This window comes from Oncorhynchus masou, chromosome 9, assembly GCF_036934945.1.
Source record: "Oncorhynchus masou masou isolate Uvic2021 chromosome 9, UVic_Omas_1.1, whole genome shotgun sequence".
NCBI lineage: Eukaryota > Metazoa > Chordata > Actinopteri > Salmoniformes > Salmonidae > Oncorhynchus > Oncorhynchus masou.
In genome coordinates, this window is record NC_088220.1 from 63292952 (window position 1) to 63309815 (window position 16864).

At 43.8% G+C, this 16864-nt stretch overlaps 1 protein-coding gene across 1 annotated transcript in view; it reads left to right on the plus strand.

Annotated features, from left to right (window-relative positions):
• traf4a (tnf receptor-associated factor 4a) overlaps window positions 1–9522 on the plus strand; it is a 54049-nt gene extending 44527 nt beyond the window's left edge. Inside the window, exons 3-7 of the mRNA XM_064974865.1 lie at window positions 1535–1639; window positions 1867–2028; window positions 4940–5101; window positions 5978–6133; window positions 6886–9522. Coding sequence (XP_064830937.1) covers window positions 1535–1639; window positions 1867–2028; window positions 4940–5101; window positions 5978–6133; window positions 6886–7518 — 1218 coding nt within the window. The 3' untranslated portion in view covers window positions 7519–9522. The remainder of the gene's footprint in view (window positions 1–1534; window positions 1640–1866; window positions 2029–4939; window positions 5102–5977; window positions 6134–6885) is intronic.
• The last annotated feature ends 7342 nt before the right edge of the window (window positions 9523–16864 follow it).

Here is a 16864-nt window from a genome sequence, read left to right on the forward strand (position 1 = left end):
TTCCAGTAGGAAATAGTATTGCAGTTATCTGCTTCAATCACTCACCATGCATTATTATGCTGCGTACATGCTGCAGTACATTGTAAGAGACAGTGCTGTTCTGTAGCACAATACAATACTTGCTTTATTGGTCCATTTGCACAGATAACCTATTCTTTATTTGTTGCTGTCATAGTACCCAACCTGACACACAACACACATCACAGACTGGGAGCAACACACACATTCTCTGCCGTAGTGCTGAGCTCTTTTCAAATGGAAAGATTCTTCTCTACTTTATATTTTGGTGACTTGAAGGCAGTTTTCATTACAGCATGGTGAATGTGATATATAATTCATCCTCACTAGTTAAACTACTGTAGCACACAACTTTTATTTGAGATGACATAACAGTTCATGTAAGTTAATGGACCAGTAAATGTTGCCAAGTCAGGAGAGGGAAAAGTTTTACCTCAGATCTACTTTTGGCCCTAATGTATTATTCACTGGACCCTTTTCAATTCCACTGCACACTTACCGTTTATAATTTTACCCTTCTAATAGGGTGACGAGAACATAAACATTTACAGAGTACTTATTTATGTCTAAAAAAACATTTAGGCTATGGTAAAACCATAGTATCTCAATGTTTTGATTCCTAGCCTATAGAGAAAGAGACCGCCTCTCGTATGAAGGCGTGTGACTACAGTTGAGCTGTTATTTGTTTTAGGGACAGCTCTGACATTTTGAGGAAGTTCCTTTTCTCCTCGTGTGACAGAGGCAGTCTGGGCAACATATGGACTGAGATTCATGCAGTGCTGCCTCACAAGGGTTGTCACGGAGAGCGTGTGTGTGTTTGTGTGGCCTAAATCTGTAAATCCAGAGGATACTGTTCTTTAGGGAGCAGATTTGGCTTGATTGGATAGAGAAGGACCTCATCCTTTTTGATCAGTGACTATGGGGTGTTCTCTCCCTCCTTCCCCACTTTAATTCTCTCTCTGATGTTTTCTACATTTCATGAACTATAATTCCATAAACATTGCAGTATGTGTTCTTGTGTTCACAGAAGTTCAATTGTTATTCCTAATTTTGGGACTGATTCATTCGTCATTCATGTCCAGAACTAGTACTTTGAACTTCCTCTTCTGCTAATTTGCTGTTGGTCGCTAAGACCCTCTTTGTCAAGGCTTCATTATATTATTAATACACTTAGTTAGGCATCAACATGATAATCATTCCTAACTGCTGGAAACACCCTTTGTCTTAATCAGTGACACACTATATTAGTTTGAGTGTTGCCCTGGGTGCGGCCACTATTCCCCCACACTGTCCCCATAAAATAACCACACCATCCAGGGTTTATACTGCAGTTATCCCAGTGTGACCCGATGCCTGTGTTTTGCAGTCAGTATTAAGGAGATAGCTTCCTGTACAGGCAGTGTACTTGTACGTCAACCTGCCTCATGCTACAGAAACATGAGATAGGCTGGACAAGGCATATCTATACCTGTGAGCCAGTGCTGATCATGTCCTCATGGTTGTGTCATGGCTACAGATCTACCCTGACCCAGAGCTGGAGCAGCAGATCCTGGCTCTGCCCATCCGCTGCATCCACAGTGAGGAGGGCTGTCGCTGGACCGGACAGATGAAGCAGCTCCAGGTCAGTAGCTGCCTGCCTGGCTTTCTTACCTTTTTTTTACCTCTCACTCATCCTCTCCCTCTCTCATCCTGTCTAAGATACCTTTTTTATGACCATAGCCCTGTGTCTTGTGCCTCCAGTGTGTTGGGTTATCTGCTAGCGCAGGCCTGGCTAAATGCAGGCTGAGAGAGCGTGTTGGTGTCTTGCTGCTGACACATTCCTCTCCCACCTCCCTCCGTCTCCCTCAGGGTCACTTCTCCACCTGCGCCTTCAATGTGATCCCCTGCCCCAACCGCTGCTCCATCAAGCTGACGCGCCGTGACCTGCCCGACCACCTGCAGCACGACTGCCCCAAGCGCAAGGTCAAGTGTGAGTTCTGCGGGAGCGAGTTCACCGGGGAGGCCTATGAGGTAAATAAACAACAACAAGCAGAGACCTACTTTTTCTATTTTTACAGAGTAGCACTAGCAAGTAAACAACCTGGTTAAGGCCACATTTTTCACTGAGTGAATAGTAGTCTTTGTAGTGTCTACTCCAGGAAGCCAAGTATGTAAATTACGCTAGCTTTTGATGGTGGCAGTGTATTTAGAAATAACACGTTTGTTGGCGTGAGGGGAGAGACGTAGAACTGTGCACCTTTCATACTGTGTTTTTCTCTCCGTCCAGAGAAGTGGTGCCTCAGAGTTAAAGTTAGCCTCTCTCCCTCTCACTAACACCTCTGTTACTGTTTACAGGCTGCCCCTCCTCTGTTTATACAGGCCCAATGTGGCCTTTCCACCATAATAGAATCATTAATATGGCTCCAGCTTTTTATAGGAAAGTCAGTTGTTCATTTTCAGTGGCAGTGGGATCATAAAATTGGCCCTTGAATGTTTTGGTACACCTACTGGAGAGCTCTTCTTTGACTACACCCATTCAGCATCGTTCACACCCTCTTAAGCCTTACACGGAACCCAAACCGTCTGCCTGCGTGCGCCATTGTGCATAAATTCATTTTGTCCACCTACACCAAACGCAATCACGACACGCAGGTTAAAATATCAAAACAAACTCTGAACTAATTACATTAAATTGGGGACAGGTCAAAAAGCATTAAACATTTATGCCAATTTAGCTAGTTAGCTTGCACTTGCTAGCTAATTTGTCCTCTTTAGCTTGCTTGCTGTTGCTAGCTAATTTGTCCTGGATATAAACATTGAGTTGTTATTTTACCTGAAATGCACTAGGTCCTCTACTCCGACAATTAATCCACACATATAAAAGGCCAAAAGAATTGTTTCTAGTCATCTCTTCTCCTTCCAGGCTTTTTCATCTTTGAACTTATATGATGATTGGCATCTAAACTTTCATAGTATTACCACGACGACCAGCAACACAGTTCGTCTTTCAATCACCCACATGGGTATAACCAATGAGGAGATGGCACGTGAGTACTTGCTTCTATAAACCCAGTAGGAAATGGGTGAGGCAGGACTTGCAGCGCGATCTGCGTCAGAAATAGAAATTACTCATATTTTAGCCCTTGGCAACGCAGACGCTCGTTGACGCGTGCGAGCAGTGTGGGTGCAATAATTGAATAACAGATTTCTAAATGTATTATGCAACGTGAGCAGTTATTCATGGTATTTGCCCCACCCGTTAAGGATTCACATAATCCCAACCAATACTACTAGTGATGCAAACATAGCTAGCCACCATCCATGAATCTGCAGGTAGCTAAAGTTAACCAACTAAGTTCAATGTTAGCTAACTAGCTAACTAGCTAACATTAGGCTATAACTAGCAATGATAATGGCTTTCTGAGATACAAATAATATTACAACACAGATCATACACTTAACGTTAAATAGTGAGCCAGCCAGCTAACTAGCTAACAGTTTGCTATAACTTGCAACGAAAATTACTTTCTGACCAAATTAGAAAACAAAAGATAGCTAAAAATGTTGCTAGATTCTTACCAGTATACAGCCGCCTGTGTTCTCTTTTCGACTTCCTTTGCATTAGCAATCATACTGTACTCTGCTTCCACTGGGCATTCCACTGATTTCAAAACTTAGTCAACTTCTTCCATGACAACAACACTGATCTCTATTTCTTCCCCATTACTTTCATCAGAAGACTAGGTTTTTACCTAAATCAGGGATTTCCTCATCGTCCGATTCATTTTCAGAGTCCGAGAGAGTCAGCATGGCACGATCGTTCTCCAGAAAGTAGTCCATCAGGAGGCCTCCCGAGTGGCGCAGTGGTCTAAGGCACTGCGGCTAGCTGTGCTACCAGAGACTCTGGTTTTGAGCCCAGGCTCTGTCGCAGCCGGCCGAGACCGGAAGGTCCATGGGGCGACGCACAATTGGCCTAGCGTCGTCCGGGTTAGGGAGGGTTTGGCCAGTAGGGATATACTTGTCTCATCGCGCACTAGCGAGTCCTGAGGCGGGCCGGGCGCATGCATGCTAACCACGTCGCTAGGTGTACGGTGTTTCCTCCGACACATTGGTGCGGCTGGCTTCCGGGTTGGATGCGCGCTGTGTTAAGAAGCAGTGAGGCTTGGTTGGGTTGTGTTTCGGAGGACGCATGGCTCTCGACCTTCGTCTCTCCCGAGCCCGTACGGGAGTTGTAGCGATGAGACAAGACAGTAACTACTAATAATTGGATACCACGAAATTGGGGAGAAAAAGGGGGTAAAAAGAATACGAAAAACAATTTTAAAAGAAAGTAGTCGATCCCATATTTTCCCACTGATCTTTATTGAAAGCGCCTATTAAATTCAGGGCAGCAATGTTGAGAGCAGTAGCAGAACTTTTGCAGTTCTCCATGATATCTTTCATTAAAGCAGCAGTAGCAAGGATTATCTACACATACTGAGCAGCTCATGTTATACACAGAAGCACGCTACATGGCAGACCAATCCAAACTTATCTTTTGGCATGTCCAGCCCATCCATCTCAGCCAATCATGGCTAGCGGTTCCTGTCTTTTTCCATGGCTAAACCAACTAGGCTCGTAATTTAACAATTGTATTTGTATTTACAGATGGCATACACATTTGTTATTAAGACACATGAAAGTTCACATGTTCCAGAAAGCATTTATGCAAAAATAAAATAATGTAGATTTTTTTTAAGTTGACTTTCAAATGCCTCTCCTGTGAAGTAGTGACGTGTGACATACGACGACTAGCTTCTTGAAACGGGTCACAATAATGATAAACTGTGCTGGAAGCTTGCTCGTTTTACTAGTAGTTTTGCTGGTAGTTTAGTTGGTTGTGATGATGTCTCTGCTTGTGTTGTGACCTGTGTGTGTGTGTGTGTCCTGTCTTCTCTCCCAGAACCATCAGGGTATCTGTCCCCAGGAGAGTGTGTACTGTGAGAATAAGTGTGGTGCGCGGATGATGCGCCGCCTCCTGTCCCAGCACAGTCTGGCTGAGTGTCCCAAGCGCACGCAGCCCTGCAAGTACTGTGGCAAGGAGTTTGTCTTCGACACCATTCAGGTTAGTCAACAACATCAACACACCTCCTCTGACCGAACAAGCTCTAGGACTTCTTCCTTCCCTACATTCTCCTGCATATCCTGTTTTACAATCACATTTGTCTCACTTGATTAATGGCTACATTTTATTTTCCATCAATGTAGTATTTGTATTACTGCTTGCAAGGCCAGACCTAAATTAGTGCCCAAACTCAGACCTGTGAGAATGAAGTGTTTTGAAGGTTTATTCCGGAGGTTTGTTATGAGTCCTTCCCCTATTTCACTGTGTGTGATGAAGGAACAGTGCAGTCTGTCCTGGATGAAGGAGGGTTCTCAGTCTCTGTAGAGCGGGATGGCCCTGGGCCCACAGCTGCATGAACACTGGCTTTCATGGTGCCCACTACTCTGTGCCAGCCCGCTGTGCCTGCTGCTGTTTGTGCTGGCATTGCCCACCCCCGGCAGCACCTGTCACCTCTCTGCACACATCCTGTCCTCAGCCCAGCGACCGGCCACTCGCACTCTCCTCTCATACCCACAGTTTATTCATCATGTCTCCCTCTCAGAGCACATGCTTTATGAGTTCAGCTCCATAATCAACTCGTTTATCTCATTCATACATTTTAATAGACAGCCATTATGATATGATATGATACACTGCGTTTCTTAATCACTCATACAGTGATTTTGCTGTGCAAAGGGCTTCATGTTGTCTTGTCGATGCTCTTTCTCTTAATTGGTGGCAAAGATGCTTGCATGATACATGATTTAAAATTTTTCCCAATATATTTTTTATCTATCTGGCTGTATAAATCTGGTAGATTTCCAGAAATGTTGATTGATGTGCATTGTCTATGTCAAATTAATGTAATAAATGTAATAACTTTTTTCTACCCTCCAGAACCATCAGTACCACTGCCCTCGGTTTCCAGTCGCATGTCCAAACCAGTGTGGGACCCCTAACATAGCCCGGGAGGACTTGGCCAATCACGTGAAGGAGAACTGTGGCAGTGCCCTCATCCTCTGCCCCTTCAAAGATGCCGGCTGCAAACACAGGGTAAGGCTGACCTGCCGCTCTCTAGCTGCTTTTCATTACTTCAGACCCTCAAAGAGAAAAACGTTGATTCTAGCTTTTTGCAAGAGGCATAGTTTTATTTTTCATTACTGCCCACTGCTTTATTGATGTCACGTTTAATAATTTTTCCACTCTCGGATAGTTTTTTGTGCATATTTCCAAAATTATATTTGGATTATTATGCTTCATGCTCCAGTTGAGTTGAAACCCTGTAACTTATGTCCAAGGGGATGATTGTCGTCAACATACAGAGCCGTCTGCCTGTCCTGCCTCTAGGCTCTATTTTAATGAGAGTCACACGTTTTCTCTGCTATGACAGCGCATTTTAGTCTATTTATGAAACTGACGTCAATCTGAGAAAATGTGGAGAGCTCCCAGAGTCAGAGCAGACAGGCTTCATGCTTTGAGTTTGAAATGGGCGTTTGGAAAGCTCAGTCCATAGCAATGCAGATGGTCTGACAAAATGCATCAGGATAGAGAGTACAACCAAGCGTGCAGATGTTCAGTACACCAAACACAAATGTGTATGGCAGGGCTCTCAAAAGAGCAGCTGATTAGCAGACGGCCACAGGCTTGAATGTGAAACTCAAACAGACAAAACAATCTAGTGTGCTGTGCCACATTATTAAATCCAACATATTTCTATACAGCGTTTGTACTATACAGAGTTTCACCCTCCTTGCTACACACAGTGAGTGACCTCTCCCTAACTAGTCTCTCCTCTCTTCTTGCAGTGCCCAAAACTGGCGATCGGGCGTCACCTGGAGGACACGACCAAGTCCCACCTGACCATGATGTGCAGCCTGGTGGGGCGCCAGCGGCAGGAGATCCTTGAGCTCCGGAGGGAGATGGAGGAGCTGTCAGTCAGCAACGATGGAGTGCTCATCTGGAAGCTCAGCGATTACTCCCGGAAACTCCAGGAGGCCAAGCTTCGGAATAACCATGAGTTCTTCAGTCCTCCCTTCTACACCCATCGCTACGGCTACAAGCTGCAGGTGTCTGCGTTTCTCAACGGTAACGGCAGTGGGGAGGGCTCGCACCTGTCCATCTACATCCGGGTGCTGCCGGGGGAGTATGACAACCTGCTCGAGTGGCCCTTCTCATACAAGGTGACCTTCTCCATCATGGACCAGAGCGACCCGTCGCTGTCCAAGCCCCAACACATCACAGAGACCTTCAACCCTGACCCCAACTGGAAGAACTTCCAGAAGCCGTGCAGCACCCGTAACTCGCTGGATGAGAGCACCCTGGGCTTCGGCTACCCCAAGTTCATCTCCCACGACGAGATCAAGAAGAGGAACTATGTCCGAGACAACTCCCTCTTCCTCAAGGCTTCTATAGAGATCCCCCAGAAGATCATGGCCTGAGGGATAACTGGTTTTGGTTTATCAGGAGGGACGGGAGGGACGGGAGGGTGAAAGATAGGCTTGAGACTGATATGACACTTACCTTGAGAACTTTACCACACTTATTCTTTAGACACTGACTGACTGTCCATATCCATATAGCCACTCCACTGTAGGAGCTGCTAGTCTGTTGGCTTGTGTTGGAGGACTGGACTGGAGGATCCCGCTATATTTAAATGGTAGAGAATTCTAAGTGTTAGGTCTGCAGAAACCATCACTCTCTGATTCTTATTTGTAAATGTTTATTTTCTAACATTTTTCTTCTCAATCTGCAACAAAAAGCCTTGGAAATCGACAGTGCCTAGAAAGTTTATTTTAAGTTATATTTTGTTGTTTTTCTACAGCACAGATGTAAATATTAAGAAATGCTTGAGAGATGTTCTGGGGCTGGAAGGCGTTCTTAAGCCTTTGCACTTAGAAATAATGTTTGGCTCTGGTTTGAACCATCCCATCTAATCACGAGCGGTCCAAAGAATAGGGCAAAGCTCAGGCCAGTGGAAGAAGCTCATCACACTCTCAAGCCCAACTGCCGTTTGTTTACATGCTCTTATAGTATCTCCCAGTGATCCTTTAACAAATTCAAAGCTCTTGGTTAGCAAATTTGAGATTGCTGTTAAGCCCTTTGTCAGCAAACAATATTACAGCTGTGAATTAAGTGTGTTTCTTCTTGTCACTGTTCTATCACTCTGTCTACAATTTGTAATTTGGCACATTCTATAAAGCTTAGAAGGAGAGGATCATGATCTTTAGACAAAAACAATTTGTCACAGGCAGATTTATAAGCCTCTAAAATACATCTCCTGTGGGGTCCTGAGAAGATAGATACATTAGATGGGTTCCTATGCTTTGCTGGTCAAAGATGCTAATGTACAGTATGACGGTCTTTGAATGGGTAGAATTGAATCCACTCAGTCCTGTCAAGGGGTGATATGGTACATGTGCACTTAAGTGTGAAGGGAAAGCCATGAGGTCTTGGTATGTAGGTTGGGGAGAGATGAGCTCAAGACATCAACAGAAAAGCATGCATCTGTCAATGCGATACAACGTGGACCACATTTGTGTACTGTAACCTGTATTCTTGAAATCTTCTCCCTTGATACTGAGGGCTTTTTTGCAGTGGAGGAACTGTTAAACGGAACCAAATTCTTTTTATATTTGAAAAATGTGAGCAACATTTGTTAATAAGGTGTCATAGACAGAAAGACATTGGAGTGAATTAGCTTAACGGAGGGCTGTGAACTGAAGTGCATTCATTGTTTTTAACTCAGCCCAGGTGGGCATAGGCGCTGTCTGGAAGATGCTTTATGCCTTGATCCTCTCCTGAGAATGACGTGCGGGTGCCCGGAAAAGACTGCATCTTAATAGTGTGGCGCTGCTTGTTACCATGGCCACCAGCGTGCATCTTCACTTCAGCACGTACGCTTGCCATAAGGAGAGGTTGAAGAGGAGCAGCCATGTGCAATACAACTGTCATAGGCTCCATCAGACCAGTAACACCCGTAGTGGAGGACTTGATCAAACATTCATGACATATGTGAATAATACTGATGTAAAAAATGCAGAAGCACATTCTGTCGTTTTTTTATTCTACATGAAAATAACTGGTTTCTTGTTATAATACCAGCCAATATTTTACAGTGATTTTAAAGTTTAAAAAAAAACATTTTGTAAGATTATGTATTTTGCAAAGTACTTAAATGTTTAATACAACTTTTTGTTGAAGAGTTAGGGTTGAGCTTGGGGATTTTATGGACAGTTTTTAAAGTTGAATCTCTTCTGAATCTGAATAATTGGTTTGTTTGTTTCGTTTGGATCTCACATATATTGTGTCTGTATTTCGTTCTTAAAGTATTTATTTTAAGGCGCCATCACGTAAGCTTGATTAACTAGATGGCAAAAATGTTTTAATATGTTGATTGATGAGTGCTTCTCAATTTCTCTTTTAAAATAAAATACTATCTATTACCTCTTGCTTCACAATGCTGCTATATATACTCTTTATGTAGTTGTATGTCTGAGTGTTTGCATCACCTACTGAGCTCTCCACTTTCATCCACATTTTGTCATTCTGCTAGGCTTGTAGCACATACAGTAGACCAAACTAGATACAGTTCCTGGCTCAGCTGTCTCGTGGGCATATACCTTCACTTGTCTGAAACTACAGTAAATGTTACATTAACTCTTGCTTCCTTGATGAAACGGTGCAATTTATGTCTGAAATTCCTGCCTTTCTCAGCACTTTAAGTTTTTCTGAGAGAAATGTCTTGCCTCACCGTGTTTCACTTGTTTTATTTAGTCTCATGCTGAGCACCCACCATGCATCATAGTCTGAATTGACTTTTCACAGTAGAGCTGTGTGAGGAGCAGGCCCCATCAGATTACAACACACAAAGCCCTCCTGGTCGCCTCCCTCCCTTCCTCCCTCTCTGTTCTGACACCTCCAGAGATGGAGGGAACAGAGGAAAGGGGGCAGAGGGAGAGGAAGCAAGGCAGACGCTTGCCCTGCTTTGATATGGTGCCAGGAGTTTGCTGTAGCTCTCAGCTTGAATGATGTTCAATGTGGAGTTTAGGGAAGGGGAAAATGAGCTTTTACCTCCGTTACTCAAATGTCCCTCAGGAAGGATACTGTCTTTTTTCACTTGTTTAGAATAGTTTGGGGAACTCTTTTCTCCAAAGTAAAACATTTGAAGTTACACAAAGGGTGATGTGGAATGGTACGTATGCTCCGCTGTCAATTCTCCAGGATATTTGGTCATACTCCTACTTACGTTACTCTTTAAATGGCTACTTATTTATCATTATGGGAAAATTGTTCCCTTGACAAAATATGTTTCCCTGCTGTGGGTAATGTATTCAGTGGGATGATTCATCTGTGGAAGGGAGGGGTTCTCTGGGTAGGACAATCCCCTCTCTGTCTGTCCACAGACTAATGGCTTTCCACAGAGAGTGGCTTCATTCTGAGCTGCCTTCTTATATAGTTAAGCATAATAACCAAAAGCCATACTGACAGCCTCTACATTTCCTGGTGCTGGGGGTTCAAACAACAGCCTAGCTCGTGCTGCTTTGGGGCTGTACAGCAGCATTAAAATAGAAATGGCTAATTGCATGTTAGCTTCATGTTTCCCATGCCGAGAGTAGCGGAGCAGAGTAGTCACGTGTCGTGCAGTCAATGCTCAACGTACTATACAGTACTGACCTTTTCTCTTGCTCTTGTGACGGTTCGCCTGGTAAATTAGTCCTCGGGTAGCCTACACCCAAGCTCTCACACTACAGTGTTGTTCCCTATAGGTCAACGTGAATACATGAGTGGAGTGTCCGAGCAGGTTGGGTGAAAGAGGCTGAGTAAGAGGGAGGACCCAGCCCAGCGCATAAGGATTTCCTCTGCCATACAACACATCAAAGAGTTGTGGTGTGGGTTTGTGTAGCGTGCCATGCTGTCGTCTCATGTTGAAGTTAAACCATGACTGGTGTGGAGCGGGGGGGAGGGTAAGTGGAGTGGTGTGTGTGGCTCGGCCTGGCTGTGTCCTCGGAGCAACAGTGGTCTCCTCAGGACTCTGGCTGACAGATGCCTTGCACCTAGGCTACAGATAATATAGTTGAGTCAGCTGATCGAACAGAGCTTTACTAGCAGTTCTTCTGTACAGTACTTTACTATACCCACAATGTCAAGTGCTGGTAATTATAAATAATCTGATTGTGGATATCATGCCACTTAACTAAGTTGATTCTCTCTCCCTCTGTCCCACATGTAAAAGATGTGCTGTTCAGTGTTGTGGCTGGCTCTCCTTATTAGCACACTGGCTCTTTTTCAGTGGCAGCTTTCAGATAGATCAGATAACTGCCCCAGGAGCACAGAGAGCAGCCCTCTCACTCCATACTGTAGCCAAGCAGCGCTCCCAAGGCCAGAGACCTTGGGATAGACACTGCTTTGATTCAGGGAGTCATTCCATCCAGATGCCTCCTTTCACTCAACGTTGCCCTTGATCCCAAACAAACCGGACAACATGGTCTTTATCTATAATGGACGTGGCAACGAGCTGCGCCACACTGACCAAACTGATAACAACCACAATCATGATGGCGCCGTACTGGATGGCCACCGTTTTCGAGCTCCAACTAAACTTAGCTATTTTCTGATTCTTCTGGCATTTAACTTTACTTTCACAAAACGTATCCATTATCATTAACTAGGAAAGTCAGTTAAGAACAAATTCGTATTTACAATGACGGCCTACCCCAGCCAACGCTTGGCCAATTGTGCACTGCCCAATCATAGCCAGATATGATATAGCCTGGATTTGAACCAGGTACTGCAGTGATGCCTCTGTCACTGAGATGCAGTGTCTTAGACTGCTGCTCCTCTCAGGAGCCCCAAGATCTTTTGAACATCAGATCAGCAGTTACTTATCCCAATTCCAGCTTCAACTTCGACTTATCTAACCTGGGCGCTTTCTGCAATTCCGACCCAATATTTGATGTTTTCAAGAGGAAACGCCAGCATAACAGAGGCAAAAGAGGAGGGGGAGTACTGGTGAGATTGAGGCTAAGGGAAAACCGGCCCTCCATTCTATTGGCCACTTGATAATAAGATGGAGGATATCTGATCGCGGATTTGCTAACAATGGGACTCTTGTAATTGCAATATGCTCTGCTTTTCTGAAATACGGCTGTTGGACAAAATACCCGACATGGGGTATCCAACTAGATTCTCCATTCAACAAGAGGACAGGGGAGTCACTCACACTCACATACAATCTCAAATACAATCATCATAAATGCTGCATCATATACGCTGCTACTCTGTTTATCGTGAGATCATCAAGGACAACAACCACCCGAGCCACTGCCTGTTCACCCCGCTATCATCCAGAAGGCGAGGTCCGTACAGGTGCATCAAAACTGGGACCGAGAACCTGAAAAACAGCTTCAAACTCAAGGCCATCAGACTGTAAAATAGCCATCACTAGGCGGGTTCCACTCGGTTAGGTAATCCTGCACCTTAGAGGCTGCTCCCCTATATACAGTGCCTTGCGAAAGTATTCGGCCCCCTTGAACTTTGCGACCTTTTGCCACATTTCAGGCTTCAAACATAAAGATATAAAACTGTATTTTTTTGTGAAGAATCAACAACAAGTGGGACACAGTCATGAAGTGGAACGACATTTATTGGATATTTCAAACCTTTTTAACAAATCAAAAACTGAAAAATTGGGTGTGCAAAATTATTCAGCCCCCTTAAGTTAATACTTTGTAGCGCCACCTTTTGCTGCGATTACAGCTGTAAGTCGTTTGGGGTATGTCTCTATCAGTTTTGCACATCGAGAGACTGATATTTTTTCCCATTCCTCCTTGCAAAACAGCTCGAGCTCAGTGAGGTTGGATGGAGAGCATTTGTGAACAGCAGTTTTCAGTTCTTTCCACAGATTCTCGATTGGATTCAGGTCTGGACTTTGACTTGGCCATTCTAACACCTGGATATGTTTATTTTTGAACCATTCCATTGTAGATTTTGCTTTATGTTTTGGATCATTGTCTTGTTGGAAGACAAATCTCCGTCCCAGTCTCAGGTCTTTTGCAGACTCCATCAGGTTTTCTTCCAGAATGGTCCTGTATTTGGCTCCATCCATCTTCCCATCAATTTGAACCATCTTCCCTGTCCCTGCTGAAGAAAAGCAGGCCCAAACCATGATGTTGCCACCACCATGTTTGACAGTGGGGATGGTGTGGTCAGGGTGATGTGTTGCTTTTACGCCAAACATAACGTTTTGCATTGTTGCCAAAAAGTTCAATTTTGGTTTCATCTGACCAGAGCACCTTCTTCCACATGTTTGGTGTGTCTCCCAAGTGGCTTGTGGCAAACTTTAAACAACACTTTTTATGGATATCTTTAAGAAATGGCTTTCTTCTTGCCACTCTTCCATAAAGGCCAGATTTGTGCAATATACGACTGATTGTTGTCCTATGGACAGAGTCTCCCACCTCAGCTGTAGATCTCTGCAGTTCATCCAGAGTGATCATGGGCCTCTTGGCTGCATCTCTGATCAGTCTTCTCCTTGTATGAGCTGAAAGTTTAGAGGGACGGCCAGGTCTTGGTAGATTTGCAGTGGTCTGATACTCCTTCCATTTCAATATTATCGCTTGCACAGTGCTCCTTGGGATGTTTAAAGCTTGGGAAATCTTTTGTATCCAAATCCGGCTTTAAACTTCTTCACAACAGTATCTCGGACCTGCCTGGTGTGTTCCTTGTTCTTCATGATGCTCTCTGCGCTTTTAACGAACCTCTGAGACTATCACAGTGCAGGTACATTTATACGGAGACTTGATTAGACACAGGTGGATTGTATTTATCATCATTAGTCATTTAGGTCAACATTGGATCATTCAGAGATCCTCACTGAACTTCTGGAGAGAGTTTGCTGCACTGAAAGTAAAGGGGCTGAATAATTTTGCACGCACAATTTTTCAGTTTTTGATTTGTTAAAAAAGTTTGAAATATCCAATAAATGTCATTCCACTTCATGATTGTGTCCCACTTGTTGTTGATTCTTCACAAAAAAATACAGTTTTATATCTTTATGTTTGAAGCCTGAAATGTGGCAAAAGGTCGCAAAGTTCAAGGGGGCCGAATACTTTCGCAAGGCACTGTATATATCTATCTCTATCACTCCAGTATCCCTGCACATTGTAAATATGGAACTAGAACTGACTGACCCTGCATGTAGCTTACTTACTGTTGTTCTTATTTATATTTATTTAAAAAAAAAATATATATATATATATATATATATATATATACAGTGGGGCAAAAAAGTATTGTCAGACACCAATTGTGCATGTTCTCCCACTTAAAAAGATGAGAGAGGCCTGTAATTTTCATCATAGGTACACTTCAACTATGACAGACAAAATGAGGAAAAAAATCCAGAAAATCATATTGTAGGATTTTTAATGAATTTATTTGCAAATTATGGTGGAAAATAAGTATTTGGTCAATAACAAAAGTTTATCTCAATACTTTGTTATATACCCTTTGTTGGCAATGACAGAGGTCAAATGTTTTCTGTAAGTCTTCACACACTGTTGCTGGTATTTTGGCCCATTCCTCCATGCAGATCTCCTCTAGAGCAGTGATGTTTTGGGGCTGTTGCTGGGCATCACGGACTTTCAACTCCCTCCAAAGATTTTCTATGGGGTTGAGATCTGGAGACTGGCTAGGCCACTCCAGGACCTTGAAATGCTTCTTACGAAGCCACTCCTTCGTTGCCCGGGCGGTGTGTTTGGGATCATTGTCATGCTGAAAGACCCAGCCATGTTTCATCTTCAATGCCCTTGCTGATGGAAGGAGGTTTTCACTCAAAATCTCACGATACATGGCCCCATTCATTCTTTCCTTTACACGGATCAGTCGTCCTGGTCCCTTTGCAGAAAAACAGCCCCAAAGCATGATGTTTCCACCCCCATGCTTCACAGTAGGTATGGTGTTCTTTGGATGCAACTCAGCAACTCAAACATGACGAGTCGAGTTTTTACCAAAAAGTTATATTTTGGTTTCATCTGACCATATGACATTCTCCCAAACGTCTTCTGGATCATCCAAATGCTCTCTCGCAAACTTCAGACGGGCCTGGACATGTACTGGCTTAAGCAGGGGGACACGTCTGGCACTGCAGGATTTGAGTCCCTGGCGGTGTAGTGTGTTACTGATGGTAGGCTTTGTTACTTTGGTCCCAGCTCTCTGCAGGTCATTCACTAGGTCCCCCCGTGTGGTTCTGGGATTTTTGCTCACCGTTCTTGTGATCATTTTGACCCCACGGGGTGAGATCTTGCGTGGAGCCCCAGATCGAGGGAGATTATCAGTGGTCTTGTATGTCTTCCATTTCCTAATAATTGCTCACACAGTTGATTTCTTCAAACCAAGCTGCTTACCTATTGCAGATTCAGTCTTCCCAGCCTGGTGCAGGTCTACAATTTTGTTTCTGGTGTCCTTTGACAGCTCTTTGGTCTTGGCGATAGTGGAGTTTGGAGTTTGACTGTTTGAGGTTGTGGACAGGTGTCTTTTATACTGATAACAAGTTCAAACAGGTGCCATTAACACAGGTAACGAGTGGAGGACAGAGGAGCCTCTTAAAGCTAAATGACTTAAATGTAATGTAAATGTAAAGAAGAAGTTACAGGTCTGTGAGAGCCAGAAATCTTGCTTGTTTGTAGGTGACCAAATACTTATTTTCCACCATAATTTGCAAATAAATTCATTAAAAATCCTACAATGTGATTTTCTGGATTTTTTTTCCCTCATTTTGTCTGTCATTATTGAAGTTTACCCATGATGACAATTACAGGCCTCTCTCATCTTTTTAAGTGGGAGAACTTGCACAATTGGTGGCTAACTAAATACTTTTTAGCCCCAATGTATATATATATTTAGATTTATTGTGTGTTTTCTGTTTTCTTTTCTGTTATTTTTAGTGGGACATTGCTATTGATTACTGCATTGTTGCGTTTCCAGCTCACAGGAAAGGCATTTCACTGTACTTGTGCACGTGACATTAAGACTTGAAACTAACCACTCTCCAGCAGACATTACCAGCTGTGTTTCTCTGACATGTGTGTGTGCGCGTACGCAATGTGTGTACTGTGCATTGAATGGAATGGGGGTAGTTGCCTGGAGATGGGAGTCTGCCTGTAGATGATAAATCTTTTAAAGCCCTCTGTCTGAACGTAGGAGTGGGGAACGGGAACGGAAGCCTGAAGCCTCTGATGTATTGATCTCCCTATGCAGACTGTGATTCATCCAGCAAATGAGTGGTTGACCTGCTGTTTTCTACCTCTCAACAGCCAGCGGAGCAGGACCAGAGGCATTGACCTGGAACCAGAGGCCACAGAGTGAGTTCCAAATGGCACCCTATTCACCTTTGGACTTATGTCAAAAGTAGTGCACTAAATAGAGAATAGTGTGCTATTTGGGATACAACCAAGGGTATCACTGACAGCCTCTCCTCTCAGCAATGCCTGCCTGGATCAATGACTGACTTGCTTTACCCATTGGGGGATGGGGCTGGGAGAGGAGGCTGTGAGAGGGAGGGGAGAGCTCTGAGGCCTCCCACTCCCTCCCTCACACTCCCTGCTGATCTCAATCAATACACTGCTAATCCTGTTCTGAATTTTGGTTCTGCGTGATAGGTTAGGTGACGGATTTGTTAAAATACACATGCACGGTGGGTACAGTGTGAGGTTATGATTTTAAAAACCATTGTAATTTGTTTGTGTTTTTATGTGTATAAAGCGGTGAATGATACTCTTCATTCAT